General features: G+C 42.2%; 1 protein-coding gene across 1 annotated transcript in view; it reads right to left on the reverse strand.

Moving 5' to 3' along the window:
• LOC115093511 (inactive dipeptidyl peptidase 10-like) overlaps positions 1–27,521 on the reverse strand; it is a 38,666-nt gene extending 11,145 nt beyond the window's left edge. The window contains exons 1-4 of the mRNA XM_029605347.1: positions 27,473–27,521; positions 10,194–10,293; positions 7,450–7,508; positions 7,273–7,345 (exon numbers count right to left, since the gene is read on the reverse strand). Coding sequence (XP_029461207.1) covers positions 7,273–7,345; positions 7,450–7,508; positions 10,194–10,269 — 208 coding nt within the window. The 5' untranslated portion in view covers positions 10,270–10,293; positions 27,473–27,521. The remainder of the gene's footprint in view (positions 1–7,272; positions 7,346–7,449; positions 7,509–10,193; positions 10,294–27,472) is intronic.
• Between the last annotated feature and the right edge of the window lie 221 nt (positions 27,522–27,742).

The raw sequence follows: 27,742 nt of genomic DNA on the forward strand, positions 1-27,742 counted from the left end.
ATCATAGAGATGTTACCCCACTTTGTCACAATTCCAACCTCTTATGCACGTGAAGCAGACATTTATAAGAAAAACTGTTTTTAAGGATTTGAATGATTTATGTATAGTGTTGTACCTATGCACATTGTATAATTTGTATAGCATAAAATAGTTTGATAATAAAAAAAATATATATAGATAAATCTTTTTGTAATACATCATGTGTTTATATTTTTTGTTTTTTCTATTGTGTATATATATATATATATAGATATATATTAAGAGAGAGAGAATATATAAAATAAGGTTATATATAGGCAATATATAAAATAAAGATTATATAGAATATATGTATTGCAGCTTATGGAATTTGGTTGTAAGAAACTGCAAAATCAAGAGCAGTGAGTGCAGTTCATAGATTAGCATATTTTGCTCATTTCTATTGCTTGTAGGCTGGAACAATATAAATTGATTTGCAAATTGTACCTGAGCCCTAGAAAATTGTTTTCTATGTGTGGATAAGACTCCCTTTTATGTTGGAGAGAAGGTAAATGTGAATTATTTTCATATATGGTGGGAGTATGTGTATATTGAAATAATTTGGGGGGATGAGTAGGAGAGAAATTGAATGGATCCTTGATATTTCTCTTAGGATATGCTGATGAAGTAAAAATACAGAGGGCTAAATTAGAATAAATGAGACAAGCCAGAATCACTTTGGCAAGGCAGCAGAATAAGAGGGAGGGACAGAGCTATATTGAATGGATAGTTAAATGATGGTGCATGAACAATTTACAAAGTTTCTTAGAGAAAAATTGGATATGCTTATATCTAATTGGTACACTTCATGAGAATGTTACAATCCAGATAAGAAATTTACAAAAATTAAGAAATGGAAGAGTATAATTCAATTTGCTACCCTCTCTCCCCATGCAAATTGAATGGCTCCCCAAGAGCCATTCAATTTGCTACCCTCTCTCCCCATGCTCCGTTTCCCACCCTACCCTCTTTCCCTCCTCAATCTCCTTCTTCACCTTACCTGCCCACCCATCCATCCCCTTCCACCCATCCATCCCCACCCTCCCATCCCCATCATGATATTAATTAGCTTGAAATAACAGAAATGTCTTCGGTGCAATATAGAAATTGTACCCACTCTCAGAACCGGTATTGTTTTAGATACTTTTAGTTATTGTGTTGGTTTGTAAAGGTTTAATAGTTACATCAATTTTTTAATTGTATGTTATACATTATTGGATGGTCCACAGTCTGTTCAGTCTGTTTTCCATCAAAACTGTTATATGGAATTTATTTTATTTAATACCTATTAATAATGTCAATGTAAAGCTTGTTGCTAAGTTATTGTTAAATGTAAACCGCGGTGATGTATTTCTTTACGTACTGCGGTATATAAAAACCCTTAAATAAATAAATAAATAAATAAATATAAAGAGAAATGGCCACTCAGTTCTCCACTTTGAATAAAGAACTAATTTTCTGAGTGAAACCTAATATGCGCTAAATAGTTCTAGTTCACATTACTTGAACATTCGTTAAAAAAAGAAAACTAAATGAAAAAGCAAAACTAAACAATAAAAAACATCAACAAAATGGAAAAAAAAAAGAAACTCTGAATGCCCCTAGTCAATACCTCCGGCCTTGTAGAAATATTCTAATTCTTGATACCTTAATTCCCTGGGAAATTATAAGAAAAGTAGTTGGAGTGATCAATGCTCATTGTATTGCTTGGTCGAAAGCATAAAAGCTGAAGAGCATTCAGAGCTAAAGGACATAGCATGATATTGTTTCTGTTTATCAAGGACCTAGAAATGGACTACGATAAGACACTTCGGTCAATAAGATTGTACCCAGATTTAAATGTTGTATGAGTGAAAAATAAGATGTATGAGCTCTGTGAATATAGTGGGAGTTTGGAACTGGGACTTTTTTTTTATTGCTTCCCCTAATGAACAGATTAAGATAAATTCAGTAGAGTACCCAAAGAACAAAAGGAAGTGTCGAGATCCATAGCTAGCAAGTCAGGAACAGATGCGCCTGCTCAAATGAGACAACCCTGCAATGCTATGGTTACTAAGTCAAATTTCTTTTTGTTACTGGTCAAAGAGGTTAAGTTACTTAGAGTGGCTCTCTCTAAAGCTATGCAAGAGCTCAAGTCGGAAGTTAAAGTCTTGAATGACCATGTCACATAGAACAACATTAAATAGGAGAACAAATTGATTCTGTGGCCCAATTTCAAAGGAGAATGAGAATTATGAAAATGTTAAGCAAGGGGATCTGAGATAAACAGGATGATCTGAAGAACTGACAGAGATACTTGAATGTTCGAATACTGGAGACATCAAAACCAGCAAAATGAGGAGATGTATTACAAACTGTCAAATATCTTTTTAACTTTTGCATGCCAGAGAATAAAGACAACGAAATGAAGTTCGAAAGGGCTCACAGAATATATCAAAAGCTGAACAGAAAAGCAGTAAAAGTCAGACTGTAATTACAAGCTTTCACTATTCTGAAGACCTACAGTGTCAGAAACAAAGATCAAATTCACTTTAGAGAAGAGAGGAATTTTTCTCAGATTTATCTTTGCATACTTTATAGAAGAGGAAGAGCTTTTGACTTTTAACACAGATATTAAGAGATAAGGAGATCTGGTATGAATGGGTGTTTTGACCTGATATTTCTATTCGAAGGAATAAATTATTGTGAGATAGAGCTAAAGGACAGCTTGGTTTGGTTGGATCAACTAGGAGATAATACAGAATCTGACCTTCATCATAGCTACTTGTGAGATTCAAAATTAGTTACTCCCAAATGGCAGAAGATCTCAGCGAAAGGAAACAGTCATGATTAGTTCTAATGCCTCTGGCAGAGACAGAGGCCTGGATTTATCAAAATGCACTAAATATCACATGCAATAGGAAAAGGGGCATGTTTTATGGTAATAGGCTGTTTATAGCAAAGTGCACTAGGCTATAAGGCCTTCATACTAGGTAGGTATTTATTCCTCTATATGAGGCCCACCTACCTACTCGAGGTGAGGTTTAAGTATTAGTGTAGGGGTTAGGGGCCACTTTGACATTCCGAGTGAGACGTACAAACAGAACAATGCACTCTTGTGAAGATTTGATGACCTTCGGAGTGAGGAAACTCGCACAACGATGAGATTTGTACAATGTTCTCTCAACCTAGCTTGATGTTACCCAGGTAGAGAGTCCATCAAGCTAGGTTGAGAGAATATTGTACAATCCTTAACACATGCGAAAACGCCATATGGCACTTTGATAAATGACCCCCAGAGTTAGAACTTTTGGCAAAATAACTGTCCCAAGTTAAATATTTTCCCCTTTTGTACTGCCTATCTCCTGTGGAGTAAACTTGATTTTGATATACGAGCACTGAAATTCTGGAACTTAGTGTGAACTCTGGAAGATAAGAGTCTACATTTTACTTATTATAAAGACCTGCTCCTGTCTATTATGCTATATTAGTAGAGCTAGCAACTGTATCAGTACAACAAAATCTGATTGCCCTGGGAATTTGTGTTGCATTTTCATATTGCATTTCTTTTTCTATGAACTGCTTTTGGACTGACTTAGGAAGGTGTTTCCATTTACTTTTTCCTTTAAATTTTTTTCCAGGTTTTAACATTACATTTATATATTTATGCTCATATCCTTTGAGCATTTGTTTTGTGGAATGCAGGGGTTGGTGAAGAGAGATACGGTAATATATCTGTCTCATAGGATGTGCTATGGGAAATAGTTTTGGAAAAGTGATTTTTCTACCCTTTTGTTTTTCATTGGGGGGGGGGGGGGGCTGAGGACTGGGGCTGGGGTTGGGTTTGAAGACGTAAGGGGGGATTTCCAAGAATATAAGCTGAAAATGGATCAGGATAAGGAGAGATACCCGAACTGAAAAACTGATAGATGCTTTCTTTTCATCTTTACATTTAATGGGGGAAAATTGGAAATTATCAGCCCGATTTTAAAAGGGCCACGAGTGTAAAAAATAGGGGTTACACGCATGACCGGGCCTTGTGCACGCCAGGTGCATTTTAGAATGGGCTCGGCCATGCCTGTAATCCCAGTTATGCGCCGAAGTGATGGGCCCTGTAAAATGGGCAGGTCAGGGGGTGTGGTCTGGGTGGAGAAGGGCAGGGCAGGGTGGGCCAGGACAGTGCCATTAGCCACTGACCCGGGGAATCACGCGTCGGCAGCTGGCCGGCACACGGAGGTTACTTCTGCTCCCAGGGAGCAGTAAATATTAAAATAAAAAAATTAGGTATAGGTAGACTTAGGTTAGAGGTCGGGGAGGAGAAGGGAAGAAGGAGGAAGGATAGGGTTGGGGATATGAAAGTTCCCTCCCAGTCCGCTCCTTAATTGGAGCGGACTGGGAGGGAACTGGGGGAGGCCCGATTGTGTCGTCGCATTTATTTTGCTAAAATTCCACCCCCTGTGTGCGCGAGTCGCGGGCCGCCCGCACATGCGTGTGCAGATTTTAAAATGAGCTGTGCATGTGTGCACGGTCATCAGATTTTATAACATGTGTGTACCGGCGTGAGCATATTATAAAATCTGCATGTCCATGTATGCGCATTGGGAACTGCGTGCACATGGACGCACTTGCGCGGGTTTCAAAAATGGACCCATATATGTGGAAATAGCATGTAAGCGCACAAGTAGCATTATACAAAAGTCTTAAATACAGTATGTACATACTAACAGTAAAACCTATACAACGGCTCAGTACCTCAAAATTTATCAATTAATTTATCAATTAATTTATCATTGATTTATTGATTCATACTAACAGTAATGCATATAAGTGCTAAAGGGAAATAAAAGGAGCAGTTTAGGGGCGTTCCAGGCAGTATTTTGTAAGTGGTTTTGTACATATATTACTGAATTTGATTGCATGTTTTTATATCTACAAATTGAACCCTGGGCTAAAATCACATTTATAAAATTAATTAATTAAAACTGATTTTTAGCCCGCCTGATCCAATTTACTTGGCATGTTACTATAAAACATGCATAATAAATACTTAAGATGACAACAAATATTGGTCAATAACAAACAATACCATCTGCATAAAAACATAAATGATAGCATATCTTTTGTCTGCAATGTTTGGGTGGGAAGTCTGGCTTAAGTGGTGTGGGGATCAGGGTGAAATGCTGAAAGGTCTATGTGAACTGGTGGAAGTTGGGATGTGAACTACTAACTACAATTATGCCTCGGTCTGGGTCGAGGGCCTGGCGTCAGGACCCAGCATCAGGCCTGGGCCTGAGCCCTGGCTGAAGTCTAGGCCTTGGGACCTGGCCTTTGTCGGATACCCGATGGATCAGGTAAGTTTGTTTTAATCTTTCTGGGGGTCTCAGCCGAGGCTAGATGCATTCATTTAAAACAAATAAGGTTTTTTTTTCATTCAGGGGGCCCACGATTCATTTTGGGCCCCTTGAATGAAACACATCGGCTTTATTCGTCATTTAAAATAAATGCACGTCCTTTTAATAAGCTGTGTGGATCTCTTGCTGCATAGTTTACAAAATAAAGCCACACATTTCTCCATGCCCACTTCTGCATGCATCTGCTGACTTACGCACACTGCTGAAAATGACCTTCAATCAATGCACATGGTGCTCAAGCTGGTAAACTGGAATGTACATAGACTAAACAACCCACTACAGATGAAAAGAACATTGGGGAAATTGAAAAGCACTTTGTTGTTTTTGCAGAAAACACATTTATTGCCAAAGGGGGGTTTAAAACTTAAAGGAGGTTGTGTTGGCAAACGTTTTACTGCATCTCATAGAACTAATATGAGAGGAGTGGTAATTTTAATTGCAAAACACTATTTATATAGGAGTGAATTTTAAAAGAGTTGCTTGAGTTAAAAGGCCAGTATACGAGAGTGTCTGGGCTGAGCACAAGCAACTCATATTTCCGAACGGCCCAATTATATGCATATATGTGCTTGCATGAGCAACCCAATGAACGGAAATAAAGAACATAGTTAAGGCATGTTGGGGGCATTCCAGGGCAATGTGCTTGGGGCTGATACCTTTGCTTATTTACTTCTGTTCTTGATAGGTGCAAGTCTGACAAAAACTCATTTTAGGTCTAAAATGACAGGGTGAGGGGTCTGGGTAACCTGGAGGGAGTGCGGGCTGAAGAACTAGAGGGGTCTGGATGACCTAGAGATAGACTGGGCATATTGGTCAAACTGGCTATTTTCTTCATGTGCACAAGTTTTAAAATGTGTTTAGCTGTGCATGTTAAAGCTTACTAATTCCTAAGGAACATATGCAAATAATGTTTGCTTGTGTAACCGCTTAAAATTAGGAGCACACATATGTATGCTAGGTATATTTTAAATAATATGCTTGCACTTGCGCAGACTATTTAAGATTCCTGCATATGTGTACTTATATACACATACATGCATATATGGGCGCCCGCCCGCTCATTTTACAGTTATTGTCCCTTAGAAAAGGATCAGTTGATAGACAAATAAATGAGATATTATTTAAATGGGTCAATGAATAATTTTGAAGTTACATTGTTAATATTTATGCTCCCAATGAAGATGTCTTTTCCTTCTACCAGTTCTGTAAACTCCTTAAATTGATCTGAAAAGGGCTTATATGTTTGGGAGAAGATTTTAATTGCATGTTTCTACCCTCTGATAGATCTGATGGATTTTGATTTTACTTTGTAATAAATCTGATACACAATCATTACAATTTGACTTAATGGAATTAAGATTTTTACTGGTTTTATTAGCATTATTTTGAAGTTTTATAGTTATATGTTATAAAAACGGCGTATGTTATAAAATGGCGGCATCCACTGGCGCATACCCACGCAGTTGTTTAAAGTTACTATCTTTGATTTGAAAATATATGCCCTTGAGTGTATGTGCACAAGTTGTGACATTTCACATGTATCTGGATCCTTACCTGCAAATTTTCAAAGCAAACTTATGCACCCAAGGTCTTGTTAGCAATCCTCAGTAAAGCCTGCATGCACAATGTACAATTTACATGTGGTCTTTGCTGCTGAGTTATAAAACCCCCCCTCCCTATGAAATGCTCAGTCTTTCAATACGTAGCACCTACTTTAGTTATAAAGATTCACTTGCAAAATGACACTTTCTGCTTCAATGAGTGCAGCAGATCATCATTGATATAACAGTATTTAAAAGGACAAAATTATATATCTTAACTTGGAGCTAGAATTTAAAGCTATAATTGAAAATTCACTCCTTACCATCAGCTGTCCCATGAATTATTAACAAGTTTTCTTCTTTTAAGCCATGGTTATTGTGTAGGACACTAGATGCCTATAGAGAATAAAAAAATACATCATGTGGTTGCAATTTGTTAACGCAGGCACATTGCTTATCATTTTAAAACAAAATTGAAGAAAACTGAATGGAGCCCTTACCTGGTAAATACTGTCTTCTTTTGTTGGGATTCCAAGGTATCTTTCAGAAAAAGCTGATGCTACAGTGCATAAAGAAAACCTTGATTTTAAAATAAAAATGCAGGATAAGATCTCATGCACATAGGACACTAGGGGTAATTTTGAAACAGCCTTCACAAGAAAACCAGCAAACGTGCTAAATGCACACCAACTTTTAGTCAACCTGGGTACATATGTTTAGTTTAGTTTACTTTTATTTGAAAATTATCCCACTAGAAACTACTCACACACCATTACATCTGCTAATTTGTGTGAAGAAAATTTTGGGGGCAAATGTACATGCATACTTTTGGAAAAGCAAAGGTATCCATGAAAGTCAAAATCCCTCCCCAAGTCTGCTCCCAGAATGCCTCCACTCAGTCTGGGTAATCTCACATGGGATATAAGCATATAAATTTATCAGCATATCAGTTCCATGAGTAAAGCACTGTTTTACTGACAGAAATGCCTTTGAAAATTACCAAAGAAACAATACAATGGCCCAGTGCAACAAAAACAGGTAAGCAAACTCTATTCAAGAAGATAGTGTAATGAATACAAAAAAAAGTGTTCTATGAAAAAAGCAAGCAACTAACATGTACAATCGTACATCTAAAAAAGACACTTGAACTTTTCCTATTTTGTGCTTATGAAAAACATCTTTACGAACTGGTCAGTGTGCAATCTCTGACCATTAAAAAAAACATTCTCTGTTTAGAAACATTTTTAAAGAGGGAGTCACATTGTGAAACAGATTACTTAGCATCCTATGTATATAGTCCAAGGGACAGCACAAGCAGGCATTGAACTCTGGAAACAACCAATTCCTTATAACATATTTTCTATCTCATAAAGAAGGAAAGATCCAGTCCAACAGATGTGGATAGTCTCAATTCCCCTTGAGAAAGGTTTTGATCCAGATATGGGTCTGACAGGGGAGGTTTTTTTTTTTTAAGGAATATTTTTTTTCCTTCTGAGTTTTGTTCAAAGGTATCTTTGCTTGAAAAAGTTCTTATTAATTGCTCACTCTTTCTGTGGGCAAATGTATTAATGGGGATCAATAACACATGTACTTTAATTTGCTGAAAAAGTAGGCAGGCTTGGAGGTGGGGTTAGGCCTGTAAAGTCAATAACACATGCACGTTTCCATTTTCAAAACTACATACGATGGGCCTGATTTTCAAAAGTATTTACATACTTAAAACTGGGTTTTACACATTTAAATGCACTTTACCCATGTAAGAGAGCTTTTCACAATTTCTACAGTACATGCCATTGAATTGCCAATAGGATTTACACGCATTAAGGGGCGAATTTTAAAAGGGTTACGCGCACAAGTTATGTGCGTAACCCTTAAAAAAAAACCCTGCACGCGCTGAGCCTATTTTGCATAGGCTCGGCGGCGCCCGCAAGCCTCAGGACGCGTGTAAGTCCTGGGGCTTTGCTAGGGGGGTGTGTCGGGGGCGGCGCGATGTTCAGGGCGTTCCGGGGGGCGTTATGTCGGCCCGGGGTCGTTCCGGGGGGTGTAGCCGAGGCCTCCAGACCAGCCCCCGGGTCGGGTGATGGCACACCAGCGGGCCACCAGCGTGCGCGAGTTATGCCTGCTTCAGGTAGGCGTAACTTTTGCGATAAAGATAGGGAGGGGGTTTAGATAGGGCTGGGGGGTGGGTTAGGTAGGGGAAGGGAGGAGAAGGTGGGGGGAGGCGGAAGGAAAGTTCCGGAGCGGCCTCGGAGGGAAAGTTCCGGAGCAGCCTCGGAGGGAACGGGCAGAGCGCACAGGGCTCGACGCACGCAAGGTGCACAAATGTGCACCCCCTTGCACGCACCGACCCCGGATTTTAAAAGATGGGTGTACTTTTGTTTGCGCCTGCTGCGCAAACAAAAGTACATGCTCGCGCTTTTTTTAAAAATGTACCCCTAAGTGCACTTACGTGGGTAAATATCTTTTGAAAACTGCTTCGATAGTATGCTACATTTACATGTGCAGCTCTTTTGAAAATCCACCTGATTATTTTGAGGGGAAAAAATAGCTGCAGAAAAAACAGATGCAAATCTCTGTGGGTACTTTTTCCCTAGGCAATTTTCAAAAGGAAAGTATGCTTCTATTTTCGTTTTAAAGATTGGTGCAAAGTCTATGGGTTAAAGTACCCATGGACTTTGCAACTATGCAGGCTATTTTAAAAACTGTCCACTATATGAGTTTTACATAACATTGAGTCAAATATTATTTATGATGTGTTCAGAGCAAAAATTTGGGGGAAAATGTCAAGAAGAAAACATATCTCTTTTAGATGTTGTCCAAAATAAGCTTAATAAAAGTATTTTGTGAGATCTTCCTTAAAGCTGGCTTTTAAAATATGCATAAATGTCTCACCTGGTTTTAACTTAATGAAGTGAAGTACCATGCTGGATAAGACCAATGGTCCATCAAAAGCAGCACCCTTGTCTCCACCAGCAGCTAATCTGGGTTACTTGGGTGATCCCTTTCCTGTCACTCTCTACCAGAGGTAAGAGTTGTGATCCCCGCATATAATAATTGCTAATGGACTATATTCCAGTAGCTTCTCCAAGCCTTTCTTAAAACCGGCAAGATGACTTGACCATATCTTCTGGGCGATAAATTCCATAGCTGAATTATGTGTTGAGTGACTCTCATTTACAATTCCAATTCAAGCTTCTTAAAACCAAAATTGCATTATGCTGCACTGCAGAATTAGTGTACTCACCATATAATTTCATGTCTATGATTGGTGCAATCACAGCTCCACATTTAAAAAGTCTTTCACTAGATTTCAGGATCATTGATGCAATATAACCACCATATCCCTATAAAATAACAAGATCAACTTATTTCTTCTTATTACTTAGACCATTGGCATTTTTCCTTTATAATATAATTGCTGTATTTATAATTTCATGATACAGTTTTGGTCTTTCATGACTTATTTGATTTTACTGAATAATCCCTTGCTATACTAAAGAGGAAAAAAAAGGATAGTTAAGTCTTGCTGTGAAAATTAAGTATTTTAATTTCTCACTCAGATTTTATTTCAGTTCTTACCAAAAGATGCTTACACCAGTCTAATAAGATGTTACCAAAAGATGCTTACACCAGTCTAATAAGCCTACTAGACACGCACATCTCACAACTATGCCCATCCCTTCCCCTAAACTCTACAAACTAACATCTACCAGAGCCCGTGCAATATCGATAGCCGGGCCGACCCTTTGGAACACAATGCCAGTTGAACTACGGCAAGAGGAATGCCTCAAATCGTTCAAGCGGAAACTCAAGACCTGGCTCTTCGCCATGGCATACACCTAATTTCTCCCTTCCTCTCCACTGCCCACCCTTCCTCTCCTCTGCCCGCCTCTTCTGGCCCTCTATCCCCTCACTTCGCCCTTCTCCTACCTTTTTCTCCCCCCCTCACCTCATACACTTTTTCTCCCCCCTTCACCTCATACCTTTTTCTCCCCCCCTCACCTCGTTCCCTTCCCTCTGCTCGCCACTCCCCCCTCTCCTCCTAGCACCCCTAAACTGCTTATCTCTTAGTGTCTTCCTTCTGTACATATGTATATATTTACAAACCTCGTTGATTATTTAATGCAAATTTCCCCTTGTTATTCACACCCTCATTTATTCATTTGTTAACTTGTTTTATTTGTTCAATGTAAAGCGCCATGCCTGGCGTCTGTTTGTGTTACACTGTAAACCGATGTGATATCCTGGATGAATGTCGGTACATAAAAATTTTAAATAAATAAATAAATGCTTCAATTATGAAGAAATTAAGGCACATCACTGAGGCATTTAGACTTACCATATTTAAAAGGTTTAAAAGAAAAAATAATTTAAGAGTTCCATTTTCAGCAGCATGGCAAGCGGACAACTTATTCTACTAAAGTTAGCCAAGTATACTTACATGGATATTCAGTGGAACACTGACGATGAGGAGTTTTGATGAATATAGCTGGATAAAGTCCCAGTTAGCTGGATGAACGCATCTAACTTTATGGTCTGCTCTCCAGCATGAATAGATTTAACCAGATAAGTTATCTGGCCAAATTTGGAGTTACTGGGAAACCATATAAGGTACACAAAATGGGTGACATTTACCGCTCTCTCAACACTAATGTAAATTATACATACTCACTGTTGACTCCACCCCTAATCATTACTTATAAGCAAACTCCACCTGAGAACAACACTATAATCCACTGTATACAGCTTTATCTAATGCATTCATACTCCTTATTTGTAATCACCTATAAATGCTATTACTCGACTTGAACAGCAACTTGCACTCAATATAATATCCAGCCAACAAAGATGAATAAATGGTGCAGACAACTAACTGCAAGCTATACAAATCCCTTCACTTCACATAGGAGCTTCAACCTGCATTGCAAAATATTGCCCACTCTATTTGGGCACTATACAACAACTAACTGAAAGCCACGCACATCTTTTCACTGCACAAAATGTACTCTAATGTAACCTGCATTATAAAAACGCTGCCCACTCTATTTCAGCATTGAATCTCTTGGGAGCCAAGGGATTCCATTCAAAAATACATTTCTGTTCCCACTGTCAGGTTGATCCAGTAAAGTGTGCTCCGTCGGAGCGCACTGTCAGCCTGCTCTGGACGCGTGTTTTCCCTTACCCCTTATTCAGTAAGGGGAGGAAAACACGCGGCCCACCCGCGGCACCTAATAGGGCCCTCAACATGCAAATGCATGTTGATGGCCCTATTAGGTATGCACGCGGGATACAGAAAGTAAAATGTGCAGCCAAGCCGCACATTTTACTCTAAGAAATTAGCGCCGACCCAAAGGTCGGCGCTAATTTCTTCCGGCGCCAGGAAAGTGCACAGAAAAGCAGTAAAAACTGCTTTTCTGTGCACCCTCCGACTTAATATCATAGCGATATTAAGTCGGAGGTCCCCAAAAGTAAAAAAAAGTAAAAAAAAAAAAAAATTTGAATTCGGCCCACGGCTGTCGGGCCGAAAACCGAACGCTCAATTTTGCCGGCGTCCGGTTTCCGAGCCCGTGGCTGTCAGCGGGCTCGAGAACCGACGCCGGCAAAATTGAGCGTCGGCTGTCAAACCCGCTGACAGCCGCCGCTCCAGGCCACAAGGAGGTGCTAGGGACGCGCTAGTGTCCCTAGCGCCTCCTTTCCCTCGTTTGCACCGCGTCGCCTAATTTGCATGCTGGAGCATACTGGATAGCTCGCACCGGCAAAGGGCCGGTGCGTGCGCCGGGAGAGCGGGCGTTCGTCCGCTCTCCCGCGGTTTTACAGTATCGGGCTGTGTGTGAGTAAACGTTGGGTGTCCCCCTTCTGCGCTGAAACACTGCTTAATTACAAAATATTTAATATCCTCCATGCAATGTTTCTCCTGACTCCAATGAGCAACCAATGGGGCAGACTCCTTTCCTGTCCTAACACAGCTTTTATGCTCCACTATCCTTTGTCTGATGGTTCTATTGTTATGACCAATATATGCTAACGAGCAAGGGCATATTATTACATAAACTACTCTCTCACTAGAGCAAGAGAAATGACTCTGGCTCCGCCTCTGCCCCACCCCCAGACCGCCCACACCCCATCACGTCCCTCCCCTTTTTGCAAGCCCCGGGACTTTCGCGCGTCCTGGGGCTTTACGTGCGTCGCTGGGCCTTTTTAAAATAATCATCTAGATTTACGCACATAGGGGTAGATCTTTAAAAAATACACGAGCGCGTACTTTTGTTCGCGCACCAGGCACGAACAAAAGTACGCTGGATTTTATAAGATACGTGCGTAGCCGCGCGTATCTTATAAAATCCGGGACCGGCGCGCGCAAGGGGGTGCACATTTGTGCAACCTGCGCGTGCCAAGCCCAGCGCACGCTGCCTGTTCCCTCCGCCCTCCCCCCACCTTCCCCTCCCTTCCCCTACCTAACCCACCCCCCCCGGCCCTATCTAAACCCCCCCCTACCTTTGTTGGCAAAGTTACGCCTGCTGAAAGCAGGCGTAACTTTGCGTGCGCCGGCCGGCAGCCCCGCTCTGTCCTCCGGTCCCGGGGTCTGGTCCGGAGGCCTCGACCACGGGCCGGCGCCACGCCCCCAAAACGCCGCGGCACGCCCCCTCCCGCCCCTTTTCGAAAGCCCCGGGACTTACGCGCGTCCCGGGGCTTTACGCGCGCCGGCGGCCTATGCAAAATAGGCGCGCGCGCGCGCAGGGCTTTTAAAATCCGCCCCATATCTTTTTAAAAATCCGGCCCATAATTTTTGATTTTTAAAAATATGCACGTAACTTTATATGAGTGAATGTGTGTAATTGGGCAATAATCCAAGTATTTTCAAAGCAAACAAATGCACAAGATTTCTTTGGAAAATGCTTGCTGTATACAATTCATATTACTACCATGTGGTATGTTTGAAAATTACTTTCTTATATCCCAAAAGGCAATGCAAATGTGTTTTTGGAAGCTGGTGACCAACAAACAAATGTAGCAAATTACAAAGAGAGATGAAAGATTAAATAAGGTGAAGAATTTTTACAGAATTCTTTTACATGCATCTGTCATAATTCAATAATAGCATCTGAATGTTAGAGGCCAATTTAGTATCATGTTATTACCTCATATCACTATATATCAAATTAATCTGCTTTCTAACTTGTCTTTTGTTTCAAATGTGATATTCTTTTCAGAATCACACTACAAAAAGGAAATAATGAATATGGATGAGCAATTAATTTTATTACTAGAAGAATAGCCTATTGTGACAGAGGATACAATAGGAAGGCACAGATTAATTTAAGGAACCACCTCCAAGTATCTGACTCAGTTTATCTTAAGCCAGAAACAGGAAAGGAATTCTGGTCCCTTGGTAGGAGATTAAGTAGACAGGCTTCAGAGGGAACAGGAAGGCCCCGAAGAGAAAAACAACTTGTAAGTTTTGTAAATTATCTGAGTTTGTAAATGTTACTTGCCAGTCTGCTAAAGTACACTGCCCTGTTTTTGCTTGTTTTTTTTTTTTATTATTCTATATAATAAAGAGTTTTGTGTGACAAGACTTCTGGAGTCCAGCAACCCCAGGGCTCCAATACATCTCCAAGCCAGACTGTTTCCAAATTACATCATATGGTGACAGTAATGGAATGTATCCTTCAAACCTAGTACATAGACAGAAACCCATAATCTTAGCAGCAGAGAAAACATTTTTTTTTTCTGGGGCCTGGCTTTGACTGCAGCTGCGTCTGAGAGACAGCAGGCTAAGGGAGATAGCCGCCTGGAGAGAGGGAACATTAAGTTTAGACAGAGCCGGACAGGCAAGGGTTTTATTTTATCACTGTAAGTCAATTCAAGGTTGGGGCCCTAAAACCAGGCAGTGGGCTGCTAGAAGATGAAGCCTCTGCCAGACTTGTGACCATTAAGGGAAATGGAGTGTTTACTGCAGACCATGACAGAAGGGAAACAGCAACTGCAAACAGTGTTTCAGAACCAGTATAACCACAGAGGTGCTGCAAAAAAAATATAAATCAGCAATAGATGTCACTGACCAAAATAGTACCAAGAAGTGTACATGGCTACAACCTAGCCATCGCCCTTTTCTCTGATAATCCTTAAATGATGGCTGGGGAAGAATATGATTGTTGCATCACCAACTTTGAGAGAACTTGCCTGCCTGGTAGGTTGGCTGGAAGCCTCAAGGACCACTTGAGAGAACTTGCCTGCCTGGTAGGTTAGCTGGAAGCCTCAAGGGCCATTTGCTGGGACAAGGTGCTTACAGGCAGCAGTCAAGCTGCCTTCCAAGCCACCAACCCAGCGAGGAAGGCCGCTATCTTCAAGAGGGTTAAGCACACCTCAGAAGAGTACAAGTATAGTACCAGTGAGGAGTTTTACTATCTAGGAAGAGCCCACATAGCCTATTACATTGCCTCAAGGCCAGTGGATGGAATTAACTAGAGCTGGAAGCCAAAATGGGCATGGAAGTAGCCAAGCTAGTACTCCTAGAACAGTTCCTGGATGGGCTGGACTGGCCTATGTCAAAAAGGGTATTTCAATATGCAAAGCTGATCCTGGAAACCACTTTGGATGTAGTTGATGCCTTTCTCCAGGCTCAGTTGAAGCCCAAAACCCTATAAATGAAAGAGAAACCACCAGCACAAGGCTATGGACACCACAGTCTGAAAACAAAATTCCTGCCATGTGTTATAGAGCAGGATAGGCTTGAGTTTTTATCCCAGTCACAAAACCCAGGCCAACCTTCTTGCTTCAATTATGGCGAGATGTCACTTGTCTGTGACTGTCCCCACCGGGAAGATAAACCCATGGATGAAAACTTAATAATCCCACTTCTGCACTTTTGTAGACATTCCCTGCTTGGTGTTCTCAACCTTCATGGTTCCAGTTGAATTAGATGGATTCCTTACCTATCGTTACTAGATTCAAGGAGTATAAAACATATTCAAAGAGAATTGATTACAAGAAAATACTAACTCTTTCCTATATTCATGGAGACCAGAGGCAATATCTGACTATCCAGATCTTGTTAAAGACTCTAGTTAGGCATGCTAAAATTGAAGTAGGCAGGCTCCCTTGGATTCCTTATCCCATAGTGCCGGGGTAGAACTACCCAAACTTTGGGAACCTCTGGAGCTGGGTGATGAGCAGACCGGCTAACTCTGACAAAGATGAAGCCTCATTCCCAGAGGTCTTTCCTTTAAGACCTAGACTTGTATGTTAAAAACCCTATGAAACCCTCATGTAGGCTAGAGAAACATAACTATACTCATCAATTAGGGGCTGCTGTAGGCAGCATTTCTGAGTCAGCAAGATCCTATAAATATTCCCTCTGAATGAAATGGGAGGAAAATCCCAGTAATTTCAGATGAGCCCAAACAGAATATGAAACCCTATGGTTTGCCCAGGAGCATGTACACATGATAGATGGAGAATTAGTTCCTGGGGCAGAAAGTAAAAACCTAATTCCCCCATTCCTTATAATGAAGGTAGATCTGGTATACTGAGTAGCCAAGGGAAACTCAGGGGGTTATTTTCTAAAGCTATCGCACGCTTGCGCTACCAGTGCAAGAGTGTGATTATCTAGAAAGCTTAGTGCACGCATGCGAAAGCAACATCGGGGCAGAGTCGGCCCCGGAAGAGGAGGAGTCGGGGCGGCACCGGGGCTGGCTCTGCGAACACAGCGCATACAGCGAAACAATAAGCTTCCGTATCACTGCCTATTTTGCGTCGAATAACTACACCTTTTATGGTGTAGTTATTCAGCACGACGCCGGCACCGCGGAGGTGTGATCGCTGCCGGCTAGCACAGGACCGCCCCCTCGCTTCGCTCCCCGCCCTCTGTTACCGCCGGGATCCACTATGCCTTGCGGCATTAGTGAATCCAGGCCTTAAAGCGTGAGATGTTTGTGCAACTCTTAGTATCCCAACTGTACCATTAACAAGGGTTATGGCTTGCCCACAGTAACCTCCTAGGGGGCACCTAGGGGAAGGGAAAACTCAAAAAAAGATTATGGCCAAATTCTATAGGCCTAGATTGTATGAGCAGTTCAGGACTATTATATCAGTCCTGCCCTACCTGTCAGTTCACCAGACCTGCAGAGGTACGGGCAGCTCCCCTGGTGCCCATGCCTATTACTGAGACATCTTTTCAGAGGATTTCCAATGACTTTGTGGGTCTCCTGGAAAGGTCCAGCTGAGAGAACAAGTATATTCGAAACATCCTCAACTATACAACCTGGTATCTAGAAGCTATAGCCTTACAGAATATGAAGACTCAGACAGTAGCCACAGCCTTGGATGAGGTATTCTCCAGGGTTGATTTACCGAAGGAGATATTAACTATCCAAAAGACCCCATGAGGAAGGAAGTTTGTGCCCTCTTGAATGTGAAGACCTTGTGAACCTCAGCCTACCACCCACAAACTGCTGGGTTGGTGGATTTAACAAAACCCTCAAACAGATGCTGAGGAATTTCATTATGGAAGATGACAAGAATTGCCCTATATATTGTTTGTGGTATGAGAAGTTCTCCAAAGTTTGACAGGATTTTCCTGTTTGAAATCACATATGAGAGAAGACCATGAGGGGATTATTAATGTAATCTGGGAGAAGGAATCCAGTTCCAGATGGAACCTGATCAATTATGTGATCAACATGTAGGAGCAGCTAAGAAGGGCAGGATAAGCTTCCTGCCTATGCCTGGAGAAGGCCTAGGCTCCCCAAGCCAGGGAGTATAACAGATCTGCCGTTGAACAGGTCTTCTAGCCTAGGGAATATGTCCTCGTATTGCTACCATGTTCAGAGAGTAAATTCTTGTCCTGTTGGCAGAGTCTGTATGAAGTACTGGAGAATATGGGTCTTCTGGATTACAAGGTGGATCATAAGAACATGCCATACTGGGCCAGACCAAGGGTCCATCAAGCCCAGCATCCTGTCTCCAACATTGGCCAATCCAGGCCATAAGAACCTGGCCAGTTCCCAAAACTGTCTATCCCATGTTGCTGTTGCTAATAATAGCAGTTGCTATTTTCTAAGTCTACTTAATTAATAGCCGGTAATGGTCTTCTCCTCCAAGAACTTATCGAATCATTTTTTAAACCCAGCTACACTAACTGCACTAACCACGTCCTCTGGCAACAAATTCCAGAGTTTAATTGTGCACTGAGTGAAAAAGAACTTTCTCCGATTAGTTTTAAATGTGCCACATGATAACTTCATTGAGTGCCCCCCTAGTCCTTCTATTATCCGAAAGAGAAAATAACCAATTCACATCTACCCGTTCTAGACCTCTCATGATTTTAAACACCTCTATCATATCCCCCCTCAGCTGTCTCTTCTCCAAGCTGGCCAAAAGGAAGAAAGCTCAGATTTTTCCATGTGAACTCCTAAAGAAATGGATGGTGCTGACTTGTGGCATTGTCCAGAAAGAGGACTTTGCCTCTGACACCACACAAACCATTGGTCCAGTACAAGTTCCATTTGGGGACCAACTCTCTGCAATACAGGAGGAGGATCTGGATTTGATAGATAGCCAGCATCAAGATGTTCTTTCCAATACAATAGGACGAACATAACTCGCTTGTCATGATAATACCTCTCTAGGAATTGTGATTCAACAACAGCTGCACCAGATTCCATAAGCTATATGTCATGTGCTAGATGAAGAAGTGAAAGAGATGCTCTAGCTCAGTGTAGCAGAAGAGTCCAATAGCGATTAGTCCCTCACTTATTGTATTGGTACCTATCCTGAATAGTTTGCATCCAATTCTGTATAGACCTTCAGGAAGATTAATGAAGCCTCAAAGCTGGAGGCCCATCCCATGCCTCATGTGGATGAAATCATTGAGCACCTAGAGACAACCCGCTATATCTCCATACTTGACCTGACAAAGGGGTTACTAGCAGGTCTGCTTATGCCAGCAGCACCTGGAGGGCAACTTCCAGTTTACAGTCTTGCCATGTTTACTTCATGGAGGTTCCAGCTGTGTTCCAGTGCTTAATTTTACTGCCTACTATGCCCACAGTAACGGAAGAGACATACCTTAAGCCAACTCCAGGAGATGCTTACAAGCTTATGAAAGGCTGGGCTGACAGCCAATCCCAAGAAGTGCCTACTAGGGGGGCCAAGAAGTACAGTAACCTGGGATACTCCCTTGGAAGAGGGATGGTCCATCCCTAAGCAAGGAAAGTAGAAGCAATCACCTTGGTCAGAGTCGCATAGACAAAGAGCAACGTGAGAGCCTTTTTGGCCTTGCTGGATACTATAAAAAGTAAGGATGTGCGCTGATTTTTTTTTTGTGTCATTTTGTGTTGTTATTGTTTGATTTCATTTTTAAAATGGTTTTGGGGGTGGTTTATTTCTGGTTTCCCTGATTTTGGAGTTAGTGCGCACTAACTGAAAATGTTTCAATAAGTTAAAAAGTATCACTTGGGAAGCAGTTCATTAACTAGAGGTATGGTTCTACATTCCTTTGGCTTCTCTCCTCAGTTACTTGTTTGTGCTGCCAAGATTGCAAGGTGGTGTTTGTGGGGGAGATGGTCAGTGCCTGGTAACAAGTGTAAACAAACAAGTGATGCAATACATAATAGCATTAAGTTCTAGTCGGCAAAGGCAAAAGCAAAAGCAGAGGCAGCCTGAGTGTGTGGCAGGTGACCTCTTACCCCATACAGTTACCCAAGTTAACCCTCACCCTACCAGGCTGCCTCTCTCTTCCACATCCCCTCTCACCAGTCACCCCCCCACACAAAACAAGCTGCCGCTCTCTCTTGCCAGTCACCATTGTAAACAGTCTCTCTCCCCACCTGTCACCCCATAAGTCAACCCAGTCATTCCCCTTTTCACAAGTCACCCCCACGTACATCAGGCTGCCTCTCTTTCCCCAGTCATCACCTAACCAGTCTTTCTCCCACCTGTCACTCCTTACAGTCACGCCAGTCACTCCCTCTCACACTAGTCACCCACACACACAGCAGGCTGCCTCTCCAACCAGTCTCTCTCCCACTTGTCACTCCACACAGTCCACTCAGTCACTTCCCCTCTCACCAGTCACCCCAACACCAGGTTGCCTCTCTCTCACCAGTCACCACCTCAACCAGTCTCTAACCAACACATGACACACCCAGTCATCCTGTTTACTCCCCCTCTCATGAATCATCCACACATATCAGGCTGCCTTTCTGTCATCAGTCACCATCCCAACCAGTCTCTCTCCCACCTGCTACCCCATACATTCACCCCAATCACTTCTGCTCTCACCAGTCACCCCCTCCACCCAAACACACAGACACACATCAGGGAATTCAAAGTATGTATATCCCAAAATACCAGGGCACCTTTCCTAAAATACAAAGGGATTGGCAAATTCAAAATATGCATTTGCATTACATGCTTTGGCTGACTAGAACTTAATGGCCATCCCTCCATAAACACCATCTTGAAACCTTGGCAATACAAACAAGTACCTAATGACACAGCCAATGGGATTGCAGAACCATACCTCTGGCTAACAAACTGCTTCCCCAATTGACACTTATTAACTTATTGGTAACATTTTCAGTTAGTGTACACTAACTATGGTTAGTGCATGAAAATATTCAGTTAGCATGCACTAGTCCAGATTCATGTGCACTAACATGAAATACTAATTTTATGAAATTTTCATCTCTTTTTTTTTTTGTTTCGTGTGCTCCCAAAACAAGACAAATAGAACAATTTTGTTGCCATTGTCTATTTCATTTAAATGAATTTACATCCCTGATAGAAAGTATTTTCCAATTTTGGAGAAAAAGCTGAGCCCCTCATCTGACTACAAGGCTCCAGAGAAGGTCAGATGGGCCCCAGAAGTGAAGAGGCCTTTTGGGAGGCTACAGAGTGCCTTGTGTTCAGAGCCAGTGTTGATGAGCCCAGACGTCAATAAATCCTCCTTCGCAGTCCAAAACTGATGCCTCAGAGGTAGATTTAGGGGAAAAGATGGTTAGGAACACCCCATGGCCTTCAATAGCCAAAAGCTATATACCAAAGGAGAAGAATTACTCCAACAATAGAAAAGAAAGCAACTAGCTGTTGTGGGCCTTAAAGCTTTCTATTACCATCTGCTAGGATGCTAGTTCACCCTGGTGAGGAGACTACAAACTCTTATTTGGATTACCCCAAACAAAACCCAAGGAGAGAGTCATGAGATGGTTCTTGGCCCTCCAACCCTTCAACTTAAAGGTTCAGCTTTGAGCTGGGAAGAGAAACATCTACACTGACTTCCTTTCCCAGGAGGTGTCCCTGGTTTTTGGCAGGTGCTCAACCCAAGAAGGGCTGAGCTGAGAAGAAGGGTGTGTGACAGAAGGTACAATAGAAAGCCACAGACTACCGGCTCAAAGATTGTGGTCCACCTCCACCTTAAGCCAGAGATAGGAAGGGAATTCTGGTCCCAGAATGGTTCCCTTGGTAGGAGGTTCAGTAGACAGGCCGTCAGAGGGAACAGGAAGGCCCAGAGCGAAGAGCAAAGTCAAGGATATGTCAGACAATGTACCTATAAGCTCTGTAATTTATCTGGTTTGTAAATGTCACTTGCCAGTCTGTTGAAGTAAGCAGTCCTATTTTTGCTTGGTTTTCTTTTTTGGGTGGTATATAATAAAAGGTTTTTTGTTAAAAAGACTGCAGGAGTCCAGCAACTCCTATCCTCTGGTATATCCTCAAGCTGGTCTGCTCCCAAGTTATCATATCTATCAAAAATGACACAATGGAAAGGCATAATGAGGTGCACAGTGGCAGAATGAAAAGATTGTGTGGTCACATGTTTAAATGTGTAAAGATGATGGTGAGTGTAAATGGTTTATTTCTTTCCAGTGTTAGCTACTCTGCTTATTGGGTATGGTGTTTGCAGCTAACGTGTGTTAGAGCTATTATCTGATTGTGAGAGGCTGTTCATGCTGTATGGTAAGTTATGGAGTGAGGATATATAATAGTTGAACTGAATTCCAGTGCAAGCAACGCTAATCTGGGTTTCTGTTAGAAACTGGCAATTGGGTAACTATGGTGAGTAAGTTGCAAATGAAATGACTCTCCTGCATGGCTGCCACAACCCATCTGTCTCACCAGTTGTAGTATGCCTCGACTCTCAGTGGTGTACATATTCTGGGTGGGGGTGAAGTGGGGTTGCATGTGTGGGCGTATGTGTATGTATTTAATAGGTATGGTCCTGTGACTACTTTTACATGTGAGTGAGTGGTGGCTGCAGAGTGTGAACATCTGTGGAACTTGGCATATCAGCTCTGTGTGTGTTTGTGTACATGGAAGGTGAGTGGGTGGTATGAGCAATATGTTAAAGTGAATTATTGTGGGTCTGTGCAGTGTGGCCTTTGTCCTTCAAAGTGTGGTTATATATGAGTTGGGGGAGGTGGGAAAAATTTGCACAATGGAGTATATATGTGATTGGCAGGTTGTTGGCATCATGTCTTTGTGACTGAGTGGGAGAGGTGGGGATGATTGCGTTGGGCAGGTTGTGAGGGTCTAACCAACCATTTTCCCCTTTCTTTCCTGCATCACCATTTCTTTCTTCTCTCACCTCTCCTGCTCCCTTCTCCAACTATTTCCTACCCTCTCCTTTAGTTTTATCCCCCTCTACCCTACATGCAACCATGTAGCAGCTTCCTTTCTGGCCCATGGCCAACCATCTCCTGAGCAGAATGCTAGTGCATATATGGTGGGGGGAGGGGGTAGTGGAGTTGCATGTTTGGTGTTGGGTGTATGTACATAGGTACGGTCTGTGCTACTGAATGTGAGTGAGTAGTGTATGCATCTGGGTCAGTTGGTATATGGGCTCTATGTATGAAATGCATGGAAGTGAGGGGGTAGTGTGAGTGTGTGTCCATCAATGAGTGGATCTGAGTGTGGTCTGTGGGTGGTGTGGGCTCTGTGCAAGTGTGGGCCTGTGTGATTGGGGAGGGGTGTGAACTCTGTCTGCGACTGACTATATGGGTCAGTGGGAAATGTTTGGCTGCTGTCTGTGTGAAAGAGCAGGTGGAGTCTGAGTGATTGAGTTGCCGGAGTGTGACTGCTTGATGTCCCCATGGCCTCTGACTCTCCCTTCTCTTCAATTTCCTCTGCCACACCATTTCCTCTGTCACCTTTCTTCTCAGCTATTTTCTTTAACACCCTTCCCTTCTGACTTCTCTTTCTCACCTCCTCCTCCCCACCATCTCACTGAAAGGTAACTGATTCTCTGCAGCAGTGGCAGAGCCCAGGCTTTCTTGCAGCTATGCTGCTCAGTGTCTCTTCCTCAGGCTGCTCCTTGGGTCACGAGGTGCCCTGCTCACTACCTGTTTCAGCGCTTTCTGTTTGAGTCATGGGGCGTGTCCTTTCCAGCAACTGCCCAATCCATGCATGCTTTGTCCTGCAACTTTAGCTGCAGGGCTCGTGTTCACTCCACGGGGCATGTCCTTCGCAATAGCCAGTCACTTCTGTTGCTGCCACTGTGACAAGTGTGTACCATGATCTACCCCTGTTTCAGGTCTGAATGCTCCCACTGCAACGTTTTCTGACGTTCATGGGCTCTGGATTCCTTGGAAGCCAGGCTGCACTTAGTAACACCGTAACATAGTAATGACAGCAGAAAAGGACCAGACCGCCCAGCCAGCTTCTTATGGTAGTATCTGCTACACCATGCAGGTTACCTCCATGTTTCTCTTAAGGACAGCAATTGCCGCTTCAAGCAGGTATCCCCAAGCCTTACCATAAGCCATAAAAAATTTACTACTAGCAAGATTATTACCGGGTGAGGAACCTTCTTGAAAATTCAGACTATGCTGCTTGAGATGCTTTGCTTATGGACTTGGCTGTGCTTTTAAATTTATGTCTGCTAATTAGTACCTGAGACCATAAAAGTCAGGGCCCATGTTAGTTGTCATTTGAATCAAATTCCTCTCTCTCTCTCTCCCCCCCCCCCCCCCCCCCCCCCCCCATACACACACTCACCATCAAAGCAGAGAGAGATTTTGCAGTTGCATTAAAAGAATCAAGTCTTATTAGTTATGGGTAATAATCCCATGCCTTCTGTTAAGGGTAGAAATGGCTGCTCCGTGCAGGTTACCCCCATGCTTTTCAGTTCTCTGGACCATAAAAGTTGAGGCTAGGGTTGTAAACTGGCTCCAGATTTTCAGGACAGGTTGATCCAGTCCTGGTTTTACTTTCCTGCAATCAGGAACTTATAGTCTTGCTTTTGTTAGGGAACGCAATAGAGAAATCAAAATAAGTCCAAGCATGAAATGGGGTGTTAGATATGGATATATTGTAGAACTACACACACACACACACACACACATATACATACTTGCGAGATGCTCAAATAATTATTCTAGCTGATCGATGAACACTACCGTAGCACTCTTCAAAAATCCTACTTGAGAGGTGTTAGGTTGAAAGCTCCTGCAATTATAGTCCACTCAATAATGGTTTCTTGCATTACAAACGTACTGTAACATAGGCAGGACCAATGAAGCAAGAGGGTAGGTGATCTAAAAACGCCGTGTGGGCAAATAGTGGATTAGACACCAAATATTGTCCAAAAATTCTTTTATTTGAATGGAGACACAAGATTCATACTCTCGCCATACACATACATATCTGAAATAGGCATCCATTCATTCTCACAAGCACACAGCTCCCACCCAGGCAGGCACCTATTCATTCTTACATACACTCCACCACCCCCCAAACCCCAGGCAGGTACCCATTCATTTTTACACAGAGACACACACACACACACACACACACACACACACAGAACCTAAGAAATTGCCATGCTGGGTCAGACCAAGGGTCCATCGAGCCCAGCATCCTGTTTCCAACAGAGGCCAAAACCAGACCACAAGAACCTGGCAATTACCCAAAAACTAAGTAGAACCCATGCTACTGATGCAATTAATAGCAGTGGCTATTCCCTAATTGATTAATAGCCATTAATGGACTTCTCCTCCAAGAACTTATCCAAACCTTTTTGAACCCAGCTACACTAACTGCACTAACCACATCCTCTGGCAAGAAATTCCAGAGCTTTTTTGTGCGTTGAGTGAAAAAGAATTTTCTCTGATTAGTCTTAAATGTGCTACTTGCTAACTTCATGGAATGACCCTAGTCCTTCTATTATTCGAAAGTGTAAATAACCGAGTCACATCTACTGTTCAAGACCTCTCATGATCTTAAAGACCTCTATCATATCCCACCTCAGCCATCTCTTCTCCAAGCTAAACAGCCCTAACCTCTTCAGCCTTTCCTCATAGGGGAGCTGTTCCATCCCCTTTATCATTTTGGTTGGTCTTCTCTGTACCTTCTCCATCGCAACTATATCTTTTTTGAGATGTGGCGACCAGAATTGTACACAGTATTCAAGGTGCGGTCTCACCATGGAGCGATACAGAGGCATTATGGCATTTTCTGTTTTATTAACCATTCCCTTCCTAATAATTCCTAACATTCTATTTGCTTTTTTGACTGCTGCAGCACACTGAGCCGACGATTTTAAAGTATTATCCACTATGATGCCTAGATCTTTTTCCTGGGTGGTAGCTCCTAATATGGAACCTAACATCGTGTAACTACAGCAAGGGTTATTTTTCCCTATATGCAACACCTTGCACTTGTCCACATTAAATTTCATCTGCCATTTGGATGCCCAATCTTCCAGTCTTGCAAGGTCCTCCTGTAATGTATCACAGTCTGCTTGTGATTTAACTTCTCTGAATAATTTTATATCATCCGCAAATTTGATAACCTCACTCGTGGTATTCCTTTCCAGATCATTTATATATATATTCAAAAGCACCGGTCCAAGTACAGATCCCTGAGGCACGCCACTGTTTACCCTTTTCCACTGAGAAAATTGACCATTTAATCCTACTCTCTGTTTCCTGTCTTTTAACCAGTTTGTAATCCACGAAAGGACATCGCCTCCTATCCCATGACTTTTTAGTTTTCGTAGAAGCCTCTCATGAGGGACTTTGTCAAACGCCTTCTGAAAATCCAAATACACTACATCTACCGGTTCACCTTTATCCACATGTTTATTAACCCCTTAAAAAAATGAAGCAGATTTGTTAGGCAAGACTTCCCTTGGGTAATCCCCTTAGGCAGGCATCCATTCATTCTCTCTTACACACATTCACTTGGCAGCCTCATAACCTCTCTTGCTTCTCCGATGACACTGTCACCATCACTGCATGCCAGGGAGGAGCCAATCCATTGTTGAAGCTGCTCTGCTGCTCCTCCTCCTCTGTGCAGGCCACACTGAAAAATCGTGGTTGTAGAATTTCCTCTGGGGGGGACATCACCTCCGACCACTGACATCCAGGTTGAAGTAATCAACAAAGGCCTGCGATGTGAGGCCATTGTTGATGACATTGAAGGTACCGACGGGCCGGATCTATTAGGGCAAATTGAGGAGAAGGAGGGCTGGAAAAAAGCTGCTGTTAGGCCAGGTTTGGCCTGTTTGCTGTAGTGAGCCCACCCTTGCAGTACAGGGTAGTCACAGAGGGGAGAATAAACAGATGCAGGCACCCTTCTGAGTCAGATTCTTCCCTGAATCCATGATCTTTTCTTTCCTCAACCATATCCTCTCACGCCACTCTTTGAAGACCTTACTGGACCAGAAAACATACATATTTGTTTTCTGATTTCCTGGAATTCTCTGTTTTTATTTTGATTTATTTAGATTTATATTCCACCTTTCAGCCACTTCAGAGCAGATTACGTATTCTTTAATCTCCTGTCCTGGGGTCTAGCAGCTCTGCCAGTTTTCCTCATAGCACTGATGTGTGGGAGGAACGCAAATCACAGGTACCTTTTGTACTAGCATACCTTGCACCATTGAAACAAGTAGAAAGTACATGCCAGAAAGTATGCACAGTGATTTGCAAATGACATTAACATGCATACTTTTGCTATTTGAACCTAACACTGCCCACTTTTACCCACATATGGAGGAAGGGGGGCACAGAGCAAATTTTCAAATGCTGAGGTCAATATTCAAAGGTTTTGTTTGGCTAACGTTTGGAGATAGCCAAACAAAAGCCAAGGCTTGAATATTTCCCCCCCATGAGTGGAAAACGTTTGTGTTCAGATTCATAGTGTGCACAAAATTTATCTGCATAAAATGAGGCAGTGCTGAAAGTGTTCAAGGGATGGGGCCAAGGTTTAGCCGATGCATGCAGATATTAAACGCTGTCAGGCTACTGTTAAGTGCATAAGTCTGGTTGGAAAGTTATTCATTTAAAGTTAACTGAATAATCTTATTCAGGTAAGCTCCACTGAACATCTGGATTGAATAATGCGCATAACTTTGTCCAGATAACTTACCCACACACCAGTTCTTGGAATATTAACCTCCCTGTTTTTACATGAGTATAACCTTTAGATTATCGTCCCTAAAGGGTTAAGAAAGCACGCAAACACTAAGCATATTATATTGCACATTTAAAAAATGATGCAAATGAATGTTCTACTAATTACCTTTCCAAATACACTCAGTCTTTTCGGGTCAATAAAGGGTTGCTTCAATAGCCATCTGTAATAAATAAAGCATTATAAATATAACTACTGCTTTCTAGTCCAATATGTAAATGTACATCTGCAGTAAAAAAGAAAAAAAATCAAGTTATCCAGTTAAAAATACTTAATTAAAGAAAATCTTGAACATAACATTTTAGAAAATAATTAAGCTAAACTTATATTTACAGTTTTGAGTTGGCGTCCATGTACTAACATCTGGACAGTAACTTA

This window comes from Rhinatrema bivittatum, chromosome 6 (assembly GCF_901001135.1).
Source record: "Rhinatrema bivittatum chromosome 6, aRhiBiv1.1, whole genome shotgun sequence".
Taxonomy (NCBI): Eukaryota; Metazoa; Chordata; class Amphibia; order Gymnophiona; family Rhinatrematidae; genus Rhinatrema; species Rhinatrema bivittatum.